Source organism: Polyodon spathula, chromosome 24 (assembly GCF_017654505.1).
Source record: "Polyodon spathula isolate WHYD16114869_AA chromosome 24, ASM1765450v1, whole genome shotgun sequence".
NCBI lineage: Eukaryota > Metazoa > Chordata > Actinopteri > Acipenseriformes > Polyodontidae > Polyodon > Polyodon spathula.
In genome coordinates this window covers 17,017,566-17,038,424 of record NC_054557.1, presented here as the reverse complement: position 1 = coordinate 17,038,424, position 20,859 = coordinate 17,017,566, and the positions used below count along the sequence as shown (strand labels likewise).

The 20,859-nt window shown below is 47.1% G+C and overlaps 1 protein-coding gene across 2 annotated transcripts in view; it reads left to right on the top strand.

Moving 5' to 3' along the window:
* igf1ra (insulin-like growth factor 1a receptor) overlaps positions 1–20,859 on the top strand; it is an 81,993-nt gene that overhangs the window by 59,839 nt on the left and 1,295 nt on the right. The window contains exons 3-20 of one of the 2 annotated variants that reach the window (XM_041226169.1): positions 791–1,100; positions 2,150–2,286; positions 2,618–2,762; positions 4,291–4,505; positions 5,000–5,126; positions 5,651–5,889; positions 6,110–6,277; positions 6,697–6,904; positions 11,142–11,428; positions 12,564–12,700; positions 13,306–13,468; positions 14,892–14,997; positions 15,346–15,416; positions 15,852–16,081; positions 16,427–16,537; positions 16,647–16,806; positions 17,129–17,258; positions 20,050–20,184. In XM_041226169.1, coding sequence (XP_041082103.1) covers positions 791–1,100; positions 2,150–2,286; positions 2,618–2,762; positions 4,291–4,505; positions 5,000–5,126; positions 5,651–5,889; positions 6,110–6,277; positions 6,697–6,904; positions 11,142–11,428; positions 12,564–12,700; positions 13,306–13,468; positions 14,892–14,997; positions 15,346–15,416; positions 15,852–16,081; positions 16,427–16,537; positions 16,647–16,806; positions 17,129–17,258; positions 20,050–20,184 — 3,079 coding nt within the window. Of the gene's footprint in view, positions 1–790; positions 1,101–2,149; positions 2,287–2,617; positions 2,763–4,290; positions 4,506–4,999; positions 5,127–5,650; positions 5,890–6,109; positions 6,278–6,696; positions 6,905–11,141; positions 11,429–12,563; positions 12,701–13,305; positions 13,469–14,891; positions 14,998–15,345; positions 15,417–15,851; positions 16,082–16,426; positions 16,538–16,646; positions 16,807–17,128; positions 17,259–19,650; positions 19,790–20,049; positions 20,185–20,859 lie in introns of those variants that run through there. The other variant, XM_041226170.1, reaches the window with a different exon arrangement.

Genomic DNA, 20,859 nt, shown 5'->3' with positions numbered 1-20,859 from the left:
GAACAAACCCAACACCCTTATCCAGCCCCAGAGAACAAACCCAACACCCTTATCCAGCCCCAGAGAACAAACCCAACACCCTTATCCAGCCCCAGAGAACAAACCCAACACCCTTATCCAGCCCCAGAGAACAAACCCAACACCCTTATCCAGCCCCAGAGAACAAACCCAACACCCTTATCCAGCCCCAGAGAACAAACCCAACACCCTTATCCAGCCCCACCATGCCTGAGGACGCTGTGGCCAGGGTCCAGTAGATTACCAGCAGGCATTACAATGTGCTTTGCTGACGACATCATCGGTACTTTTCCCTGCACATGTATATTGTACTGGTGTTTTTCTCACTCTGGTGAAGGATGCAGAGCTGGTACTGTGTTTTTTTTAATGCAACACAAATTGGGCTCTGCAGTCATCTGCTTCTTCACTTGAGGGTTTGCATATGCTCACATCAGTTAAAGGCATAAAAGTATTAACCCCAAATGAAGCTGTGCTGTTTGCTGGTGTATTTGTGTGCAGTATATTTGGCTTTTAAACATTCGATCAGTCCATGGCTTACTGTCCACAGCTACTGTATCGTGAGGCACAGAACCAGACAGCTACTTTATTGAGCCACCAAAGACCTGAATGCAATCATTGTTTGGTAATGATTTTGACTGCAGTTCTTGACAACATTGAATAACTTTCATGGTTTGTTATTGTGTTGCAAGTTTTCCTTTTTTTCTGGTGAGTATCTGTGGGGTCTCAAGGAGACGTGTGAGGTTCTCATCCCAGTTCTCTCCTGTCTTGGCAGTTTGCCCGGAGGAGTGTGAGAAGCGGGCATGCATGGACTCCAAGTGCTGTCACCCGGAGTGCCTGGGGAGCTGCACGGTGCCAGGCAACGACACGGCGTGCATGGCTTGCCTCCACTACTACCACGAGGGCCGCTGCGTGCCCAACTGCCCCCCTGACACGTACAAGTTCGAGGGCTGGCGTTGTGTCAGCAAGGAGTTCTGCGCCAAGGTGCCCGGCGCTGACCCCAGCGAATTCGAGAAGTTCGTCATCCACAACGGGGAGTGCGTGCAGGAGTGTCCCTCTGGGCTGATGCGCAACGAGAGTCAGAGGTGAGGGGCCAGGGGAGAGGGGCTGGGGGCAGTCTGCTCTATTTTAAGGTAGAACTTACAAACTGAATCAAGCAGACAAATGTATCGACTCACGCTTTCAGTCAGTACGCTGATGAAAGCACTAGCTGAAAGGGCAGTGCACTTGTAAGTTTAACCTTATAGTTTGTTTAGAAAGTAACAGGTGAATTGCCACTCTGTTGTCAGTAAACTCTTTGGAATTTTGCCAATAGCTGGGGTGACCCAACATTGCAACATATTCATAACGTGATCTATGTAAAAATAAGTGAAGATCGTTTCAATAGTTGCTTCTCTTGGTGTCCTCTTGCATCTCCTCACTTTCTCCTCCACACAAAAGCTCAAATAATGCACTTCAATAACTGCAATAAAGGGGCTTCCTGTTCTTTTCATTAGGAGTTTAAACAGGAGGCTTCTTGAATATATAATCTCACACCATTGTCAATTATCCTTTCACAGTGGGATCTACCGGTATTGAAAGTGCTGCTTCATTGTAGCAGCGCTACCTCAGCTGCCAGTGCCTTATGAACCATTTAAGATCGTATTTTGTGACTTCATTTCCAGATGATAAAAACCCTGTTTGAGATTCTTTGTACTGAACAGTAGCATGAGATTGAAGTTCAATCGATGTGTATTGTACAGGAAAAGTTGCACTCCAGGTGTAAAGTAAAACATAACAATTTAAAACCCCTTTCTAGCGTTACGTTTTTTTCTGCGGCGCATGTGGTGTGAGAAATGTAGAGTTCAGACACGGTATTTGTAGATAATGTTTAGAGCCCACGGTTTCTTACTTTCAACGGTCGCCTTGTAGCATTAAACGCCTACATAAAAACAGACATTACGAATCGGTCTGTTTACACTAGGTGCTTCCATTGTCTGGTGAAAGAGGATGTTGTTTTATTTTGGGGGTCGTGGACAGAGTGCTCTGCCTGGCAGTGGCAGGGTCCGCCAGCGTTTTCTTCTCAAGGTCTTCAGACTGTCTGGCACTGACTGCGTCCTTGACGGCTCCCTCCTGTCTCCCGTCTTTCCCACAGCATGTTCTGCAGCCCCTGTGACGGGCCCTGCCACAAGATCTGCGACTCCAGCATCATCGACTCCGTGGACACGGCCCAGTCCCTCAAGGGCTGCACTGTCATCGGGGGGAACCTGGTTATCAACATCCGCCGTGGCAGTGAGTACTGAGGAGAGGCATTCTCTAACGGGAGGCCCTGCAGGATCGTCTGCTTCCATAGAGGACAACAGTGACACACTGTGGCAGTCCAAGTTCACTTCATGTGATAGAATGTCTGGCACCAGGTGTCACTGTTGCTAAACCAAGCAGGAAACTATTATAATAATAATATTTTTCCCCTAGTTAGAAACCCTCAGTGATTTTCCAGAGCAGTTTTTTTAGCCCAGTAAGAGTTAGGACAATGGGGAAACGGCAGTGAGAATGTGTCTTTGACTGATTGCTGATTTGCAGTTTTGATTTACACAGCCCTCTTCTCTCGTGTCTCTCCCAGATAACATTGCTTCGGAGCTGGAGAGCTTCATGGGGCTGATCGAGACGGTGACAGGCTTCGTGAAAATCCGCCACTCTCACGGACTGACCTCGCTGTCCTTTCTGAAGAGCCTGCGGTACATCAATGGGGAGCAGCGGCTGGAAGGGTAGGTCTTTGGGGGGGGCTCAATGTTTTCCTTTAGAAAGATGCTTGCTGTCAAAATGTTAACTTGCTGCTAAGTTTCTTTGTAGTGCTACAGTATCTGTTATGCTTTTGTGTTTAAACTTTTTGCTTTGTTTGTATGCTCTGCAGCTGGCAGTTTGTGTAGTTCTATGATGTTTAGTATTCTTTTGAAGTCACTGCCCCTACAAGGGGGTGGGGGGTGGGGGGCTTAATGGAACCCATCCCACCAGATTCCCTCTGTCTGAAGAGGGACCTGCTGAGCTGTCAGGACTGGGGAGGGAACGTGTGTGTTTAAAGCTCTGAAGGGAGAGATGAGGAGGCTCATCCTTCATCTGTTCATCTGTTTTCTTCTTTCTTTTGTTTCTTGCGTTCAGGAGATGGAGCCTGTCATTCTCCTTTCTTTTTATTGACGATGATAAGGTTTCCTTGGAAACCAAGTCCATGATTATGTATTCAGTCACAGGTTTCCTGGAGTATATGGAAATAGTTCTGAGATACAGACACTGAAATGTCAAAGTGAGACACAGACTTGCTTGCTAGTATGGACTGCAGCCCAGCATAACGTTCTTATTGCCTCCGCTGTTAAAGAAATATGGTACTTAGAGTGGCAATGTTGCAAGATTCCCGCAGGGCCGTGGGAAAGCTTGTGTCCCTCTGATTGTTCTCTCCCAGGATAGAGTTACAGGCAGAAGGCTGTGTCTGAGGAGGGCTGGCATTCCTCACATTCCACAGGGCTCAATGGAACAAAGTCCTGTTAGATACAGTACCCCCATTGAAAGTGTCCTCGTCTGTAACCCCCTCCCCCTTCCACACACACACACCTACGACCTAAACAAAGAAGCCTAGTGCAGTGCAGTCAGGTCGTTTATAAGGTTGTTTATCTCCAGCACCCCGCCCCTATGCTCTTCATTTTAGAATTAGTCTGTCACCAAGAGAAGAAGCAAAACAGTTAATAAAAACACATACCGGTATATACGTGTGTACGTAGTCACACACACGCATATATATATACATATACACACATACACACACACATTATTTCTCTGCTGTTTTCATGTTGCTTTCCTCCTTCATGTTGCCCAGCTCAGTTTTGCTGTATGTCCAGTACTACATATTCATGTTGATTTGCACATTCTGTTGGTGATCTTCCATGTTTCTGTAAATTATGTTGAAGAATATGCTAAAGAACGCAGCAAATCCACTGCTTGAATAAATACTGTCGACTCCCTCTCTCTAGTCCAAACTGCCCTAATATCTGAAACCATGCTGCTGTCATAATGGAAAGCAAGCTGTAGAAACCAAACCTCAGGATAACAATACCGTGTAAAACACTCACAGCAAAAACACGAAGCCAGAGATGACACAGAGCGTGGCCCAGATTGCACTGCATCGGCTTCTCCTGGTGGCATTGCCGCTGGGATTCAATGCTGTGTTGATGGGGGTCCCCTCTGCGCACCCCCTTGACCAGTCCAGTCCTGTCTCTAACGCTCAGGTTTGTCATTTGCCTGCAGGAACTACTCCTTCTACGTGCTGGATAACCAGAACCTGCAGCAGCTGTGGGACTGGGGCCGGCACAACCTGACCATCAGAGAAGGGAAGATGTACTTCGCCTTCAACCCCAAGCTGTGCCTGTCCGAGATCTACAAGATGGAGGAAGCGTCGGGGACCAGGGGGCGGCAAGGCAAGGGGGACCTGAACCCCCGAAACAATGGAGAGAGAGCCTCCTGTGAGTGGAGAGAAGGGGGGCTGGGTTATAAGCAGCGCGATATAGAACGTACACGAGCTATATAGAAATATCAGCAAATCTCTTACTTGTGACCAGCTGCTTCTGCACGGGGTAGATGGAGTTTGCTTGTTTCAGTTCACTTGGTGCCACAGAGGAGGCTAGCTGTGAAAGAACCTACAGCAGGAAAGAGATACCAAGACATTACATGTATGCGCACAGACGACACGGAGAGCTGCAAACACAGGACTCTATAGTACAGGGGGGAGAAAGACCGCTTGTGTATTTTAGTCTTTGCTGTTTAACCCTCGCGGTAATTTCAACTCTTCTCAGTGTCTTCACAGATAGATAGGGTTTGTTGCACGGAACATAACTGGATAATAATAGTCACCTGATGATTTCGATCTCAAAATACATATTGCGTTACTAACACTGCCTTAGGGCATGTATACAAAGAGATCAGATTGAAAACAAAACCCCCTTACTCTGTGTTGCAGGTGGGAGCTACATCCTCAAGTTCAAGTCCAACAGCACCATGAAGAACAAGATCAAGCTGACCTGGGAGAGGTACCGCCCCCCAGACTACAGAGACCTCATCAGCTTCATAGTTTACTACAAGGAGGCGTGAGTACCTGCACTATACACAGAGAGGGCGTCGGGGTCAGATCTGCAGCATTGAAGCTGAATGAAGAAAAGAAAGCAGAGAGATGCATGCAGTACTTGGTGAACCTAGACAGCCTTGAAAAAAATAAAAAAGTGGAGTTTTGTTTAATTACTTCAATTTTTATTTTTTTACTTTATTTACTTATTTTTACCTTTTCTTTACTTTTTTTTTTACACTTTTTTTACTTAACTTATGTTTTTTTTACTTTTTTATTAACTTTTTATTATTTATATATACCGTATGAATGGGGTCTCTATTACAAGAGGTTCTTTTGAAACTGGTTTTAACCCAGCGCTCCAATTCCAATTTGGCAGCCCTGTATAGAGTGGCATGGTTGTGGCTCCATTTGCCCCAGAATGCCATTCCACGAGCAGTTTGAAATCTCATTGGCTCCCCACTGTAGCGTTGCCAGTGTAAGTGCCTGAGTCGTGTGTAACTTGCTTTGCAAGCCCTCGCCTCACCGCTCCTCTCCCTCGCTGCACAGGCCGGTCCAGAACATCAAGGAGTACGACGGGCAGGACGGCTGCGGCTCCAACAGCTGGAACATGGTGGACGTGGATCTGCCCCAGGAAAAGGACAAGGACCCTGGCATCCTGCTGGCCGGCCTCAAGCCCTGGACCCAGTACGCCATCTTCGTCAAGGCCATCACCCTGACCACCACGGAGGAAGGGCACGTCCACGGAGCCAAGAGCGAGGTGGTCTACATCCGCACCAGCCCCTCCGGTAATGCTGCACCCGTTTTCACAAGGCCTGCTCGCACTGTTTCACAGCACCACACATTACTGCTCACGTTTGTATCCATGGTGCGTTTGTTTAAGTTTTTATCCTTATTTTGCTTGCGGACAGCGGTCGATGTTCACTCCTTTTTCGATGCTCAAATAGCATTGCGCTGCACGTGTTTATTAAGCAGTGTGTAACTTCCTCTTTCTGTTTTGCACTGCAGTGCCTTCGGTCCCAGCAGATGTGCGCTCATATTCCAACTCTTCATCGAAGCTCCTGGTGAAGTGGTCGACCCCCACCCACCCCAACGGAAACTTCACCTACTACCTACTCCGCTGGCAGCAGCAGCCCGAGGACAAGGAGCTGTACCTGCACAACTACTGCTCCAAAGGTGAGCCGCTGGGACTGCTTTTTGTGCTGGAGCACTGCCTTGAAGCGCCGACAGGAGAGCCTCCTCTGAGCTGCAGGCTCTGCATGAATAAACAGGGAGCAGGATGATGCTGTGAAGTCCAGCTGCATTATGATTTCTCTTAGAGATGCTGGGAACCAGTGATGCATGCATAATTATTATTATTGTTGTTTTTTTAATGCTTCTTCTCATCCTTGAATAAAGTAACTAGTTCGTCCACGCAAGAGCAGTGGACAGTCCAAGATTGTGTTCAGTATAAGAACTCTTAATCCATCAGTAAATAGTTCCACGTTAAGCCCGTGGCGGGGGGGCTCGGCTCAGCCCTGCAGGTACTGGACTGGGGCTGCAGCGCAGGGAGGAGGCTGGTAAGGAATGCTCACCGTTTGCAATTGTTTTCCCAGAACTGAAGATCCCCATCCGGATTCCTGCGACGGGGGCCATCGACCCCGACGAGGACACGAACCCGGCGAAGACGGAGCCGGGAGTGGGGGAAAAGGGCCCATGCTGCCCCTGTCCCAAGACCGAGGCCGAGATCAAGGCAGAGGCTGAGGATGCCTCCTACCGCAAAGTCTTCGAGAACTTCCTGCACAACTCCATCTTTGTGCCCCGGTACGATAAATGTACACATGTTGATAGTGATGTGTACACATGTATTATACTTTACTACACACGTGGAGCTTGATCCTGGATGCTCATGCTTGCTCTTCAAACAGCTGCTGGGTATCTCATGGCTTCTCTCAGTTGAGATCTGTGAATGCTTAGCATGCTGAAGTTACCTCATCTCTGAACCAGAGGGTTTGCATCACTGGAGAGTCAATACAGCAATCCAGAGATCACTGGAGAGTCAATATAGCAATCCAGAGTCCCTGTGGTGCCCTGTCCCGGCTCTACCACGCTTCAGGGTTTTGTTTTGTTTTCAGGATGTCCCGATCAGGAATCAGAAAAAAAACAAAAAAGAATGTGATTTGCATGCAGAGAGAAGCCGTGTCTGGAAAGGGGTGTCTGTGGTTCCTAGCACTGAAGCATAGTGACAACCCGTGTACGACATGTGCATTGCATTATCCTCAGCCCCGCTAGCGGCAGTGAATGAATGTCTCCCATCCCCCACGCTGTGAAAATGTGTTACAGGAACAGATCAATGGTGCTTAATGCCTTCCAGTTTTCTGAGAGGCCTTTTCCAAACTGTATTTACAGAAGGCTACATGCACCTGACTGCTCCGAAACTGTTTGTAAAAATCTGCCACATTGAATCGTTTGTGGTAGATGTATAAGGTCTAGCAAAACACAGTACAGTTTAAAAGTGTTTTTTAAAAGTATTTTAAAAGTTTTTAAATAAGTCATACTGGGGAAAATCAGTCAAAAATTTTAAAAGCAAGGGAAATGTCCTTTGTTCTAGACTCCTCCTCTTTTTTTTGGAAGTCTGGCTCTCGAGGAAAAGGCCGACGCCAGAAAGCCGTCGGAAGCCTGAGGCGTGCTTGCGAGCCCAGCCCCCGAGCCAATAGCATGCTTTACTGGGAGCAGAGCCTGCGGGAGCAAGAGCCTCCCAGTTTCTAGGAAGTTTAAGAAGTTCTGGATTTGCACAGAGTAGCTGAAAGAAGAGGACATGTTTTCCATTCTATTTTTTTTTTTTCTCACCTCCCCCACCTCTTTGTCAGAGATGTTTGGTGTGACTGGTTGCCAGGAAGTGTACAGCAAAGCCATCTGGAATACTAGTGAAGTAAATGAAGAATCCCATCCCGGCAGCCAGGATAAACTAGTGAAGAGAGCTGGGCTGGAAAAATGAAAATGTAATTTGAAAGTGAATGCCTCTTTACAGTAAACAGAAGTGAAGGTTTCAAATGCATTAATTTTATTTATGTGCATTAAAAGAATCCTCCCTACCCTGTAATTGATGCACGAACCTCCTTCCTAACAACTTGCAGCCAATATGAGAACATGATTTATTGTCCTTTTCATTCCTGTTTGGAATCGAGGGCAGAGAACGAATGAAATGAAATGAAAATTTGTAGGCGTATGAAAGTAGCCAGAATCAGTTTAGTTGCTTGAAGGAGCAGTTAGTGTGGAGAGTTGGGAGTGCTTTCAGTTTAGACCGGTCCCAGTGGAAGGTATAATGAAATACCAGAGACTGCAAGATCTGGAAAACGCAGATGGCTCAATTCTGTCGTGTTTTTATTCATCTCTAGCAAGCTGCCACACCTAGAGGGGAGCATTTCTTTGGCTCTTGAGGAAGTATCAGCACCTGGACGCTTCTGAAGCCAAGCTGTGCCACTGAGCCGGCACCACAGCGTCTGGGCAGGGATTTCTTTTCTGCGTCTGTGATGCAAGTTCAGGCAGGGTTCAGGGTTGATGGAAAGCTGTAGGTGTGGCAGTAGAATGAATGAGAGGGACGGTGCTGTGCTAGCCACTTATTTGAAATCCATTCCCCTGACCAGGAGGAGGTAGTCTGTACGTCAGCCTGGGCTCCACTCGTTAAGAATCTGCATTACCGTGGAAAGACAAGCTGGTCATTTTATAAATTGAAAGAACACAGCAGTACATTGTGTGCCTTGGCATTGCCACGCTGTGTCTGTGTGTCTCTCATTAAGAAGAGCCACCACTTACACTGACAATGTTGCATAGACTCAGAGGGTCATGGGATGGCATACCCGTCGTGGAATGCAGTATTGCTGTCAGTTCTTATTTTTCATGATATTTATTTATCCAGATTCATTCCAGAAGCATGCAGATCACCAGCTAACCCGATCAGTTTAACCTCCCACCTCGTTTTCTTTCAGGAGGGATTTGAAACCCTTTTGCTGTTAAATCTAATCTCCCTTCTTTCTCTGGTACAGCCCCGCCTCTCTGCTCTTCCACTGGCTGTCCTGCTCTGGGTTTGTCGCTGCGTGTGTTTTACAGGGCCAGCACTGCGCTCCCACTCTGAGACGTGCAGCCCTACAGCTGTTGTGAGGAGGAGACTTCCCATCTCAGACAGTAATTAGAGGGGGCTTGAACTCCACTCAAGCGGTAGGCAGAGGAGTTCTCCGTGTATATCTGAGCATGTTTCCTTACGGTGTTGCAGCTGTTAAAACAGGTCACAATGGTTGCGAGTGAACTGCAAACCGGGTTTGAAATGAAGTTATTGAGCATTATGGGATGTGCTGGTGGAATAAGGACCAGTGTTAAAGAAGGGAGCCTGAGATGTGTGGAATAAACAGCTCAGTCTTTCACAGTTCTCTGTGGCTGTAAGTTCTCTGTTGAGGACCATGTACAAGAGAGCTTCACTCATTTAAAGGGAGTGTTTCAGACCTGTTTGTTACAGGCCCCTGTGACGCTGCAGGGCTGGCTCTCGGTAAGGAGAATATTGCTGTGATCCTCCCATTAAGCATGTTTTAAAGAGTTACATGCTGTCTTATTTTGTGAATGAATATCCTGTTTTTCTGTCATTGTTTTTCTTTGGTTGAATAAACGTAGGACCATGTTTTAATTTTTTCAGAGATCCGAAACGAGCGAAAATGTACTCGTCTGTTAGAGGTGGTTTTAGGTAAGGTGATGTGCTATCGAGCTGTCCACTCTGTCCTGATGAGCTGATCACCTGCTTCATCTCCTCAGTGAGCACTACATCCACCTGTGTTGCTTCTGTGTTTTATTTCCATTATTTTGGCTTTAATTGATGTATTTATTTGTTTTGTTGTTCTTAGAATCTTCTTCTTTTTTTTTTTTTTTTTTTAATGCTATAGAGTACATTTAAAAATAACATAGTCCTCTCTAATATGCTGGATCAAGGTTCTGGCTGTTAGTTATTTTTGATAAAGATTCCTGAAGAAAGCGTTCCCAGCAGAAACCAGTTTCTTTAAGTTACTTGGCTATACAGTAAATATTCAGTAAGAAATATAATGATAATCAGAACCCTTTTATTTATTTATTTGTTTGTTTGTTTTGGTCATGAGGTCATTTTCATTTATATTATTTGTGTGGGTTTGGTTGTTGTAAAGGAAATCCTGCCGTTATGTGAAGCGGTGTTCATCTTTGCCAGACGCCTTCAGTTAATGCAGCGCTTGAAACATTTTGAAAACAGGAAATACCTACCTGCCTATCTGCCTACCTCTAACCACTCTGCACCCTGAAGGACAATTCTGTCTTCAACATTCCACTCCCTGAGTGGCACTGCCACTTGAGAGCTGTCACGATTCCAGACCCTGGGTAACACATTTTAAATGTGATTGACATCTCCACACACTTTTCCTTTCACCTAACTAACAACCCCACCTTAAACCGCTAATGTCTCTGTCAGCCCAGTGACAGGCGCTGAAGTGACAAGACAACTCTGTGCGATGCAGGTTCTTCTAAGAAACCTTAGCAAGGAGCTGGTGGGCTAGTCTTTCACTGTTTACTCCAGATGGTTCCCTTCATGGATTAGGTTTGAGCTGTGGGTTGTGTGCTTTAAAGGTGCCGGTATGTTGACTCGGAAGTGAAGGGAAGGTAGTCCCCAGTTAGCATGTTTTTTTTTTTTTCTGGTGCTTTGTTCCACACTGCTGTGTTGTGTTGTGCTGTGCTGATTTAGCAGTTGGAAAGTGGTTTCCTAAAGTGGTAGCTTATCAGTGGTTTTGTGAGCGTACAGTGCTTCTCCGCAAAAGCCTCCACAAGTTTTTCAAACTGTATCAGTTCTTTCTTTCTCATGTCTCTCTCCCTCTGTCTCTGCCTCTTTAAGCCTGTGCCTTTCTCTCTCCGCTCGTGGGGCTCCACACTAAGCTCCTCTGGTCCGGACTGGAGTTTGCAGATGGTGCTCCACACTAAGCTCCTCTGGTCCGGGCTGGAGTTTGCACACAGGGTCTGATCTCTCCTCTTCCTCTCTCTCTGCTCGTCACAGGCCCTTGGACCGCAGGCGGAGGGAGGTGTTTGCCATGGCCAATGCCACCCTCCCAAGGGGCAGCAGCAACACCACGGAGCAGGATCTGGGTGCCAACGTCACAGGATCGGAGAAGGCGGAGCGCGAGTACCCCTTCCATGACACCACAGTGAATGGCAAGGAGTGGACGGAGATCTCACACCTGCAGCACTTCACCGTCTACCGCATCGACATCCACGCCTGCAACCACGAGGTTGGGCAGGGCTGCAGCGCGGCGAACTTCGTCTTCGCACGCACCAAGCCAGCAGGTGAGCACCCTCCTCACTGTCGGCTCAGTCTGTCTGGAGGAAAAGGCAGCGCCGAAGTGAACACGTGGAAATGGATTCTGCTGACACTGGCTTTCTTGTTTAATGAAAAATGTTTTTTCTACTTTCGTTGTCATCAAATGACTGATGAATGAAGGGATTTGATTGCACAGTATCGAGTGCTGTGGTGTAGCACCTTTTGTCTTGTTAGCATCTTCCATAAAAAAAAAAAAAATGAGAAGGGACTCTTTTAAAGCACTTCACCCTGAAACTACTGGTACATACATTAGACATTTGTTTGAATGTTTTGCATGAAATAAACATGAGTATATTGGACCTCATGCAGGGCAGAATGAGTTTCAGGTGAACATGTCTTAATTACTGTTACTAGGAATACCTCCTTGAAGGATACGTTACAGTAATCCGCTGTGTATCTGCCTGAACTGTTTATCTGCTGTGATCAATCTCTTCAGCAACGTTCGTTTATTATTGAACAGAGAAGTTTAGAGATTGTAGATCCCACCAGTATTTTCGTACACTGTGTTATGTTTGCTCTGTGCACTGCCATTGCTGGTAGTGTCACGTGATCTGTTCAGTGTGTTGATGTGTAAATAAATCCTCTTCACCTGCGGGGGGCGTATCACCTTCAACCTCTGTCTCGATCTCCTGCCTGTCACTCAGCAGCGAATGCACGCACCCACACGACAGACAGCTACGCTGTCACAAGCATTAATACCCTGTGTCTTTCTAAACAAGGGGTTTAGGGGAGCTCCTTAATATAAACTCAATCTCAAAACAATAGTTGTGTGAAAATATAGTAATTGTTACAGCTGTTTATAATTAGTATTTCAAATGGGATTCATTTATCTGATTTTTTACATATCCGTCCTGACTCTGGTCCCATCGCAGTCGGAGACGCGACGGATTACTCTATAAACAATTCACTTTTTTAAACATTAACCTGCTTAGAAATACATTTAGAAAAAATAACTAAGATACTAATTACATTATATCAAATTCTTGGGATCTTCTTGGGATTTATTTATTTTTAATGGATCCATCCATAAACTAAAGGTGTGAATTGGTGTGGCTTTAGCCGCGGTTTTACAGCAAGAATGTAAAATCTTGTGTGTTCCAGAAAAAGTGGATGACATTCCGGGACCAGTGACATGGGAGAAGCTGGAGGACAGCAGCATCCACCTGAAGTGGACGGAGCCTCTCAATCCCAACGGACTGATCCTGATGTATGAGATTAAATACCGGCAGAATGCAGAGGTGGGACTGAACACCATTGAAATACAGGGGCTGCTTTCCCTGTGGGTTTGCATGCAGTTGTCGTGCATAGACCTGAACACAGGCCTGCGAGGCAGTGCTGAGAGTTACAGCTGCTTTTAGCCTGCTCAGTAATTACAGTAACACGGTGCTTCGGGCAGGGAAGTCTTGTGCATAATAGGAGGGGTAGATCAATAGAGCTTCAAGTGCAGTTTATCAGGCTGTTAAACACATTTTCTCCAATAGCCAACAGAGAAAAGAAAGCAGTAGCCCATCATAGTTTATTCTTATATATTCTACTGTACTTGACTGTTACACACTGCCAGCGTATGTTTAGAAATGCACTGTATACATCATTAATGTAGCAATTCCACTTAAACCCCATCAATGTCTCCCTAATCCCTAAAGGTGAGGAGGGGGCCCTTTTAAAAGTAAAATGTCAAAAATACCGAGCTACCTCTTAATAAAAAGTTAGAATATTGAGCACAGTTATTTAGTGGAGCGTCCTTATAAATGCAACACTTGCTATTTATTGTCAACACGGACTAACACTGGATCACTGAAACGTGAAGTATCACTCATTCTTAGTCTTTGTCTCTGTTTCCCAGCTGGAGAAGCACGAGTGTGTGTCCCGGCAGCACTACAGGGACCACAGAGGAGCCCGGCTGACCCGCCTGGGCCCGGGGAACTACTCCGCCCGGGTCAGAGCCACATCCCTGGCTGGGAATGGCTCCTGGACTGAGGCCGTGCACTTCTACGTACAGGCAAAACGTGAGTGCAGAGAAAACACAGCACAGCGGAGCACTGAGCAACACGAGCACTCCGTTCCATTGCACTGAGGATTCTTATTGTAGGAGTGAGTGCAGATACACAGCACAGCGGAGCACTGAGCAACACGAGCACTCCGTTCCATTGCACTGGGGATTCTTATTGTAGGAGTGAGTGCAGATACACAGCACAGCGGAGCACTGAGCCACACGAGCACTCCGTTCCATTGCACTGAGGATTCTTATTGTAGGAGTGAGTGCAGATACACAGCACAGCGGAGCACTGAGCAACACGAGCACTCCGTTCCATTGCACTGAGGATTCTTATTGTAGGAGTGAGTGCAGATACACAGCACAGCGGAGCACTGAGCAACACGAGCACTCCGTTCCATTGCACTGAGGATTCTTATTGTAGGAGTGAGTGCAGATACACAGCACAGCGGAGCACTGAGCAACACGAGCACTCCGTTCCATTGCACTGGGGATTCTTATTGTAGGAGTGAGTGCAGATACACAGCACAGCGGAGCACTGAGCCACACGAGCACTCCGTTCCATTGCACTGAGGATTCTTATTGTAGGAGTGAGTGCAGATACACAGCACAGCGGAGCACTGAGCAACACGAGCACTCCGTTCCATTGCACTGGGGATTCTTATTGTAGGAGTGAGTGCAGATACACAGCACAGCGGAGCACTGAGCAACACGAGCACTCCGTTCCATTGCACTGAGGATTCTTATTGTAGGAGTGAGTGCAGATACACAGCACAGCGGAGCACTGAGCAACACGAGCACTCCGTTCCATTGCACTGGGGATTCTTATTGTAGGAGTGAGTGCAGATACACAGCACAGCGGAGCACTGAGCCACACGAGCACTCCGTTCCATTGCACTGAGGATTCTTATTGTAGGAGTGAGTGCAGATACACAGCACAGCGGAGCACTGAGCAACACGAGCACTCCGTTCCATTGCACTGAGGATTCTTATTGTAGGAGTGAGTGCAGATACACAGCACAGCGGAGCACTGAGCCACACGAGCACTCCGTTCCATTGCACTGAGGATTCTTATTGTAGGAGTGAGTGCAGATACACAGCACAGCGGAGCACTGAGCCACACGAGCACTCCGTTCCATTGCACTGGGGATTCTTATTGTAGGAGTGAGTGCAGATACACAGCACAGCGGAGCACTGAGCAACACGAGCACTCCGTTCCATTGCACTGGGGATTCTTATTGTAGGAGTGAGTGCAGATACACAGCGCAGCGGAGCACTGAGCCACACGAGCACTCCGTTCCATTGCACTGAGGATTCTTATAGTAGGAGTGTTTTATTGTTGTTGAACAGCTTGCGAGACTTGAGCGGCTGGATTGCCAGGGTGCTTGTGATCTGTACCCAGGCTCGCGTGCTCAGTGTGTGTTTTCTTTGTGCAGCCCCGGAGTACGAAAACGCGCTGTATCTGATGATTATCATCCCCATCGTTGTGTTCCTGATCATCACGGGGCTGGTTGTCGCGCTCTACGTCGTTAATAAGAAGAGGTAAGAATGCACAGGAATTGAGAGGGAGCCTTTCAATACTGAAGCCCTTGAAAGATCCCACAGAGAAAGGCAGACTGCTATTGGGTGTGAGAGATCCAGATGAGACTCAAGCTACTGGTTTCAATAAGCAGGGATCTTCGACAACTTTAACTAATGTAACATTAAGCTGTCCAAGATTCATGCTGCTAGTCAGGGGAACTGTTGAATTAGTTATCGTAGGGTTACTTGGCGCTGGAGGAGTTGCGTGTGCTTTCATAGTGTTTAATAGGTGGGGTCTTGGTTTTCAAGCAGGCTGTTCTGCAGCTGCAGCCCCGCCTCATGATGTCTGTTTTTGTTTTCTTTCTGCAGGAACAGCGACCGGCTGGGGAACGGGGTTCTTTACGCCTCTGTCAACCCGGAGTACTTCAGTGCTGCAGAGAGTGAGTATCACCTGAGCGCTTCCATGGGAGAGATTACAAGGAGCTGCAGAGAAGCGAAGCTGAGAGAACAGAGACCTAGAGAGAGACGGTCCTGCAGCTTGTAGAGAGAAAAACACATCGTGATGTACAGCACCATGCAATGCTGTCAGTGTGGAAGCTACTTGAACTGCTTTTGTTTGGTAGAAGTTATAAGAACTGTTGTAATATACCAGCCTGTTTCATTTTATTCATCTTCAGCTTTTAATGACGACGGAAACCGAGCATGCTGTTTTTTAGAAAGCAAGCTGTGAGATTCGGATGATGCTTTAGTTTGTATTGGATGGCAGGCATACGTACAGCTGCTGTAGTTGCCATTCCCCCACTTCCTTGTATTGTTCATTGCAGTATTAAGAGTAAATGAGCTGGCTGCAGTACCTAACTCTCCCCTCCTCTCAGTGTACGTGCCGGATGAGTGGGAGGTCCTGCGGGAGAAGATAACCATGTGCCGTGAGCTGGGCCAGGGCTCCTTCGGCATGGTGTACGAGGGCATCGCCAAGGGCGTGGTGAAGGACGAGCCGGAGACGCGTGTGGCCATCAAGACGGTCAACGAGTCGGCCAGCATGCGGGAGCGCATCGAGTTCCTGAACGAGGCGTCCGTCATGAAGGAGTTCAACTGCCACCATGTGGTGAGGACCATCGCGCCCTTACATGCTTCCACTCTGCTTCCACACGCTCCCAGACTGCTCCCACCCGTTCCCACACGCACCCACATGCTCCCAGACTGCTTCCACACTGCTCCCACGTGCTCCTACACGCTTGCACACTTCACACTCTCTCCCCCACTCACTTCACTCTGTCCTACATAAAATTAAAAAAAAAAATGAAATCTAAATTTAGGACTCTAAAAGAGCTAAGTTTTGTAAATATAGTTAATATTTAGCAGTGCAACAACCCTAATCAGATATATGTGAATGTGTTACCATGGCTTACAGCTGTCTGTCTCTGTGTGTGTCTGTCTGTGCATGTGACAGGTTCGTCTCCTGGGAGTGGTGTCCCAAGGCCAGCCCACTCTGGTCATCATGGAGCTGATGACCCGCGGAGACCTCAAGAGCTACCTACGCTCCCTGCGCTCCGAAGCCGAGGTGAGCCACCCTGCCCGGGATAGATTTGACGTTTAGGAGCTCGTCAGCTTTAGAAACTCTGACCCTAGGTTTTAACACTGCCTTGTTTTATTGTGTTCCCTCGCCACAGAAGAACACGGGCCAGCCCCTGCCGCCCCTGAAGAAGATGATCCAGATGACGGGGGAGATCGCCGACGGCATGTCGTACCTCAACGCCAACAAGTTTGTGCACCGGGACCTGGCGGCCAGGAACTGCATGGTGGCAGAGGACTTCACCGTGAAGATCGGAGGTGAGCCGCTCCCCTGTGCCTGTGTGTTTGTACCTGTCGACTCAGGACAGAGGAATAGCGGCCTGGTACACGTGCACAGTACACTACTGCTGAACATTCAGAGCTCTTAGAATAGCTTTAAAGAAATGTCATTCTCTGAAAAAGGGAAATATAAATCTTTTTTAATGGAAATAAAGTCCCTGTGTATCAGTGTCTAATCGCAGTATAGCCCTGATTTTATCAGGGCTGTACCGGGAGAGAGCGTTTATCTCCCTCCCAGGCTGTAGTGCCCTCTCTTCGGGGTCTCAGTGCTCACTTCCCTGCCGTGTCTCTCTCCTTGCAGACTTCGGCATGACGAGGGACATCTACGAGACTGATTATTACCGCAAGGGAGGGAAGGGGCTGCTGCCGGTGCGCTGGATGTCCCCTGAGTCCCTCAAGGATGGAGTGTTCACGACGAACTCCGACGTGTGGTAAGAACTCGGGCTTCACCCTGACAGAGCCAGGGAGCTACAGAACCAGGACGGGACCGCTTTGAGCTCTGTCACATGAAAGCGAGCGAGTGGTAATGATAGAGAGCTCTATTTAATGATCCACATACCACTGATCTTTAATGAACTGTATTAACCCAGTCCCCTTCCTCCAGAAGGAATGAGAGAGATATATATATATTGACCCACTTATTAACGTTACATTGACATATAATAGAAAAATCAGGCTAATCAATTTCAGGGCAGTGGTATTAAGACCAAGTTGTGTTTAATTGGGCCTCTCTGGAGTTTGACAAGGCCAGGCCTGCTTCTCATGGGGATGTGGCTCGGTTGTTGGCTGGGAATGGGACACTGAGACAGGAGCATCCGTTCAGCTGCTCCCAAGGTAGAAAGGTATTCGGCTGGAGCTCTTCATGTTTCAGTTCCTATAGTCCGCTCTGCAGTTAGTACATTTAATTACAAGGAAACCGGCAGCGTTTAATACACGAAGGAACAAGAAAATCATTGTTCTCCTTCTCTAATAATAGATGAGCCCTTAGCAGTATGTGAAATAAGATACACTGTACTAGAAAACTCTGCAAGAAAATCAGATACCAAGCGTCGTACTGGTTTGGGCAACCTGCTTCCCAGTCCTGTTGATCTCAAATAAACAAAAAACAGAACATTTCCAGTGCCACTTGTGGAGACCTGTCCCCCGGAAAACAAAAGAGAATTCTTATTTTAAGTTTTTATATAAATAATGCAACATACACTAGATCAGCTGGTTTTTCCATTCGCTTCTCTCTCTTTCTCACTGGCTTGGTTTGTCTTGCTCTGTTAAAATACAAATTCCCCCAGATGTTTCTAAATTACAGGTTAGCCTCTGCCAGCAAAAATCATCAGACAATCCACCCACTCCCCCACTCCCTTCCCCTGTGCTCTTTGAAGTTGGGTAGATTATACCTCTGATCTCCCAGTGCAGCGCAACACTGAAATTATGCTTTTTCTTTTTTTTTTTTTCTTCTTCAATAAACTCTTTATGTAACTTGCTCTAAAGCCAGTTTAGGTGCGAGTCAATGTTGTGGTGCTTTTGCATTGTCTTCGGTCTGCAGCCAGATGTGTTGCAAAAATGAGTCTTTTACGTCCTAATGAATAATAGTGTGTGTGTGTGTTTCCCCTCCCTCCTTAATGTATACAATGTCTTCACTACTCCATCTGGCCTACAGATTACAGGTAGCATATCACATTGATGAACAAAACACACAAGCTAATGTAGAGCAGCAGGGAGAGAAGAGAACAGGATCATTGAGCCTGGTTCAATATTCCTGTGAGAAGAGAACAGGATCACTGAGCCTGGTTCAATATTCCTGTGAGAAGAGAACAGGATCATTGAGCCTGGTTCAATATTCCTGTGAGAAGAGAACAGGATCATTGAGCCTGGTTCAATATTCCTGTGAGAAGAGAACAGGATCATTGAGCCTGGTTCAATATTCCTGTGAGAAGAGAACAGGATCATTGAACCTGGTTCAATATTCATGTGAGAAGAGAACAGGATCATTGAGCCTGGTTCAATATTCCTGTGAGAAGAGAACAGGATCACTGAGCCTGGTTCAATATTCCTGTGAGAAGAGAACAGGATCATTGAGCCTGGTTCAATATTCCTGTGAGAAGAGAACAGGATCATTGAGCCTGGTTCAATATTCCTGTGAGAAGAGAACAGGATCACTGAGCCTGGTTCAATATTCCTGTGAGAAGAGAACAGGATCATTGAACCTGGTTCAATATTCCTGTGAGAAGAGAACAGGATCATTGAGCCTGGTTCAATATTCCTGTGAGAAGAGAACAGGATCATTGAGCCTGGTTCAATATTCCTGTGAGAAGAGAACAGCATTATTGAGCCTGGTTCAATATTCCTGTGAGAAGAGAACAGGATCATTGAGCCTGGTTCAATATTCCTGTGAGAGAAGAGAACAGGATCATTGAGCCTGGTTCAATATTCCTGTGAGAGAAGAGAACAGGATCATTGAGCCTGGTTCAATATTCCTGTGAGAGAAGAGAACAGGATCATTGAGCCTGGTTCAATATTCAAATGAGAAGAGAACAGGATCATTGAACCTGGTTCAATATTCCTGTGAGAAGAGAACAGGATCATTGAGCCTGGTTCAGTATTCCTGTGAGAAGAGAACAGCATCATTGAGCCTGGTTCAATATTCCTGTGAGAGAAGAGAACAGGATCATTGAGCCTGGTTCAATATTCCTGTGAGAGAAGAGAACAGGATCATTGAGCCTGGTTCAATATTCCTGTGAGAAGAGAACAGGATCATTGAGCCTGGTTCAATATTCCTGTGAGAAGAGAACAGGATCATTGTGCCTGTCTCTGCTCCTCTCTGTGCAGGTCGTTCGGGGTGGTGCTGTGGGAGATCCTCACCTCCTCTCTTCTCTCTGTGCAGGTTGTTCGGGGTGGTGCTGTGAGAGATCCTCACCCCTTCTCTCCTCTCTGTGCAGGTCGTTCGGGGTGATGCTGTGAGAGATCCTCACCTCCTCTCTTCTCTCCTCTGTGCAGGTCGTTCGGGGTGATGCTGTTGGAGATCCTCACCTCCTCTCTCCTCTCTGTGCAGGTCGTTCGGGGTGGTGCTGTGAGAGATCCTCACCTCCTCCTCTCCTCTCTGTGCAGGTCGTTCTGGGGGATGCTGTGAGAGATCCTCACCTCCTCTCTTCTCTCCTCTCTGTGCAGGTCGTTCGGGGTGGTGCTGTGAGAGATCCTTACCTCCTCTCTTCTCTTCCCTCTGTGCAGGTCGTTCGGGGTGGTGCTGTGGGAGATCGCCACACTGGCAGAGCAGCCATATCAGGGCATGTCCAATGAGCAGGTCCTGCGCTTCGTCATGGAGGGAGGGCTGCTGGACAAGCCAGACAACTGCCCGGACATGCTGTGAGTTCAAATTATTATTAGAATTATGGTCTATCCAGATGTGCAGGAGACTCAAACATTGTGGATAAATTCACTTCCCCTTTTAGTAACGTCACTGATTCTTTTTCAGTATTTCACCCAAAGGAAAAGTTTGAACTCCCTGCTTTTGATTTGAGTAATTTATAGAACCCCCCCCCCCAGTTCAATGACGATGTGTGTTTCTGTGCCAAGGTGCCAAGCATAGCTCTTTAAGTCAGGACTGATGAGGCCCAGAGGATCTCTCTCAGTAAACAGATCCCTCAGGCTCCTTGGAAAGGATGCTTTCACTAAGGGGTCAGGCCTGCTTGGCATTCCTGGGACCATGGCAAGCAGACAACACACTCTCTGTGACAGCTCCTCCTGTGTTGCAACATTGTGTCTGTCTGTGTGCAAGTGTTTGTGTCATTCAATGACAGCTCTGCTGTGTTGTAACATCGTGTCTGTGTGTGAGTGTTTATGCCATTCTCTATATGTATGCACTATTTTTTCAACATCTTAAATGAAAGCATACCAAAAAAGAAAATAACCTGTGTGTGTCTCAGGGTGTCTGTCTGTGTGTCTGTGTGTCTCAGTGTGTCAGTGTCTGTCTCTGTCTGTTTGTCTCAGTGTGTCTTGTTTTGTTGCTGGTAGGGAAGCAGGTGGTATTAAACACAGCAA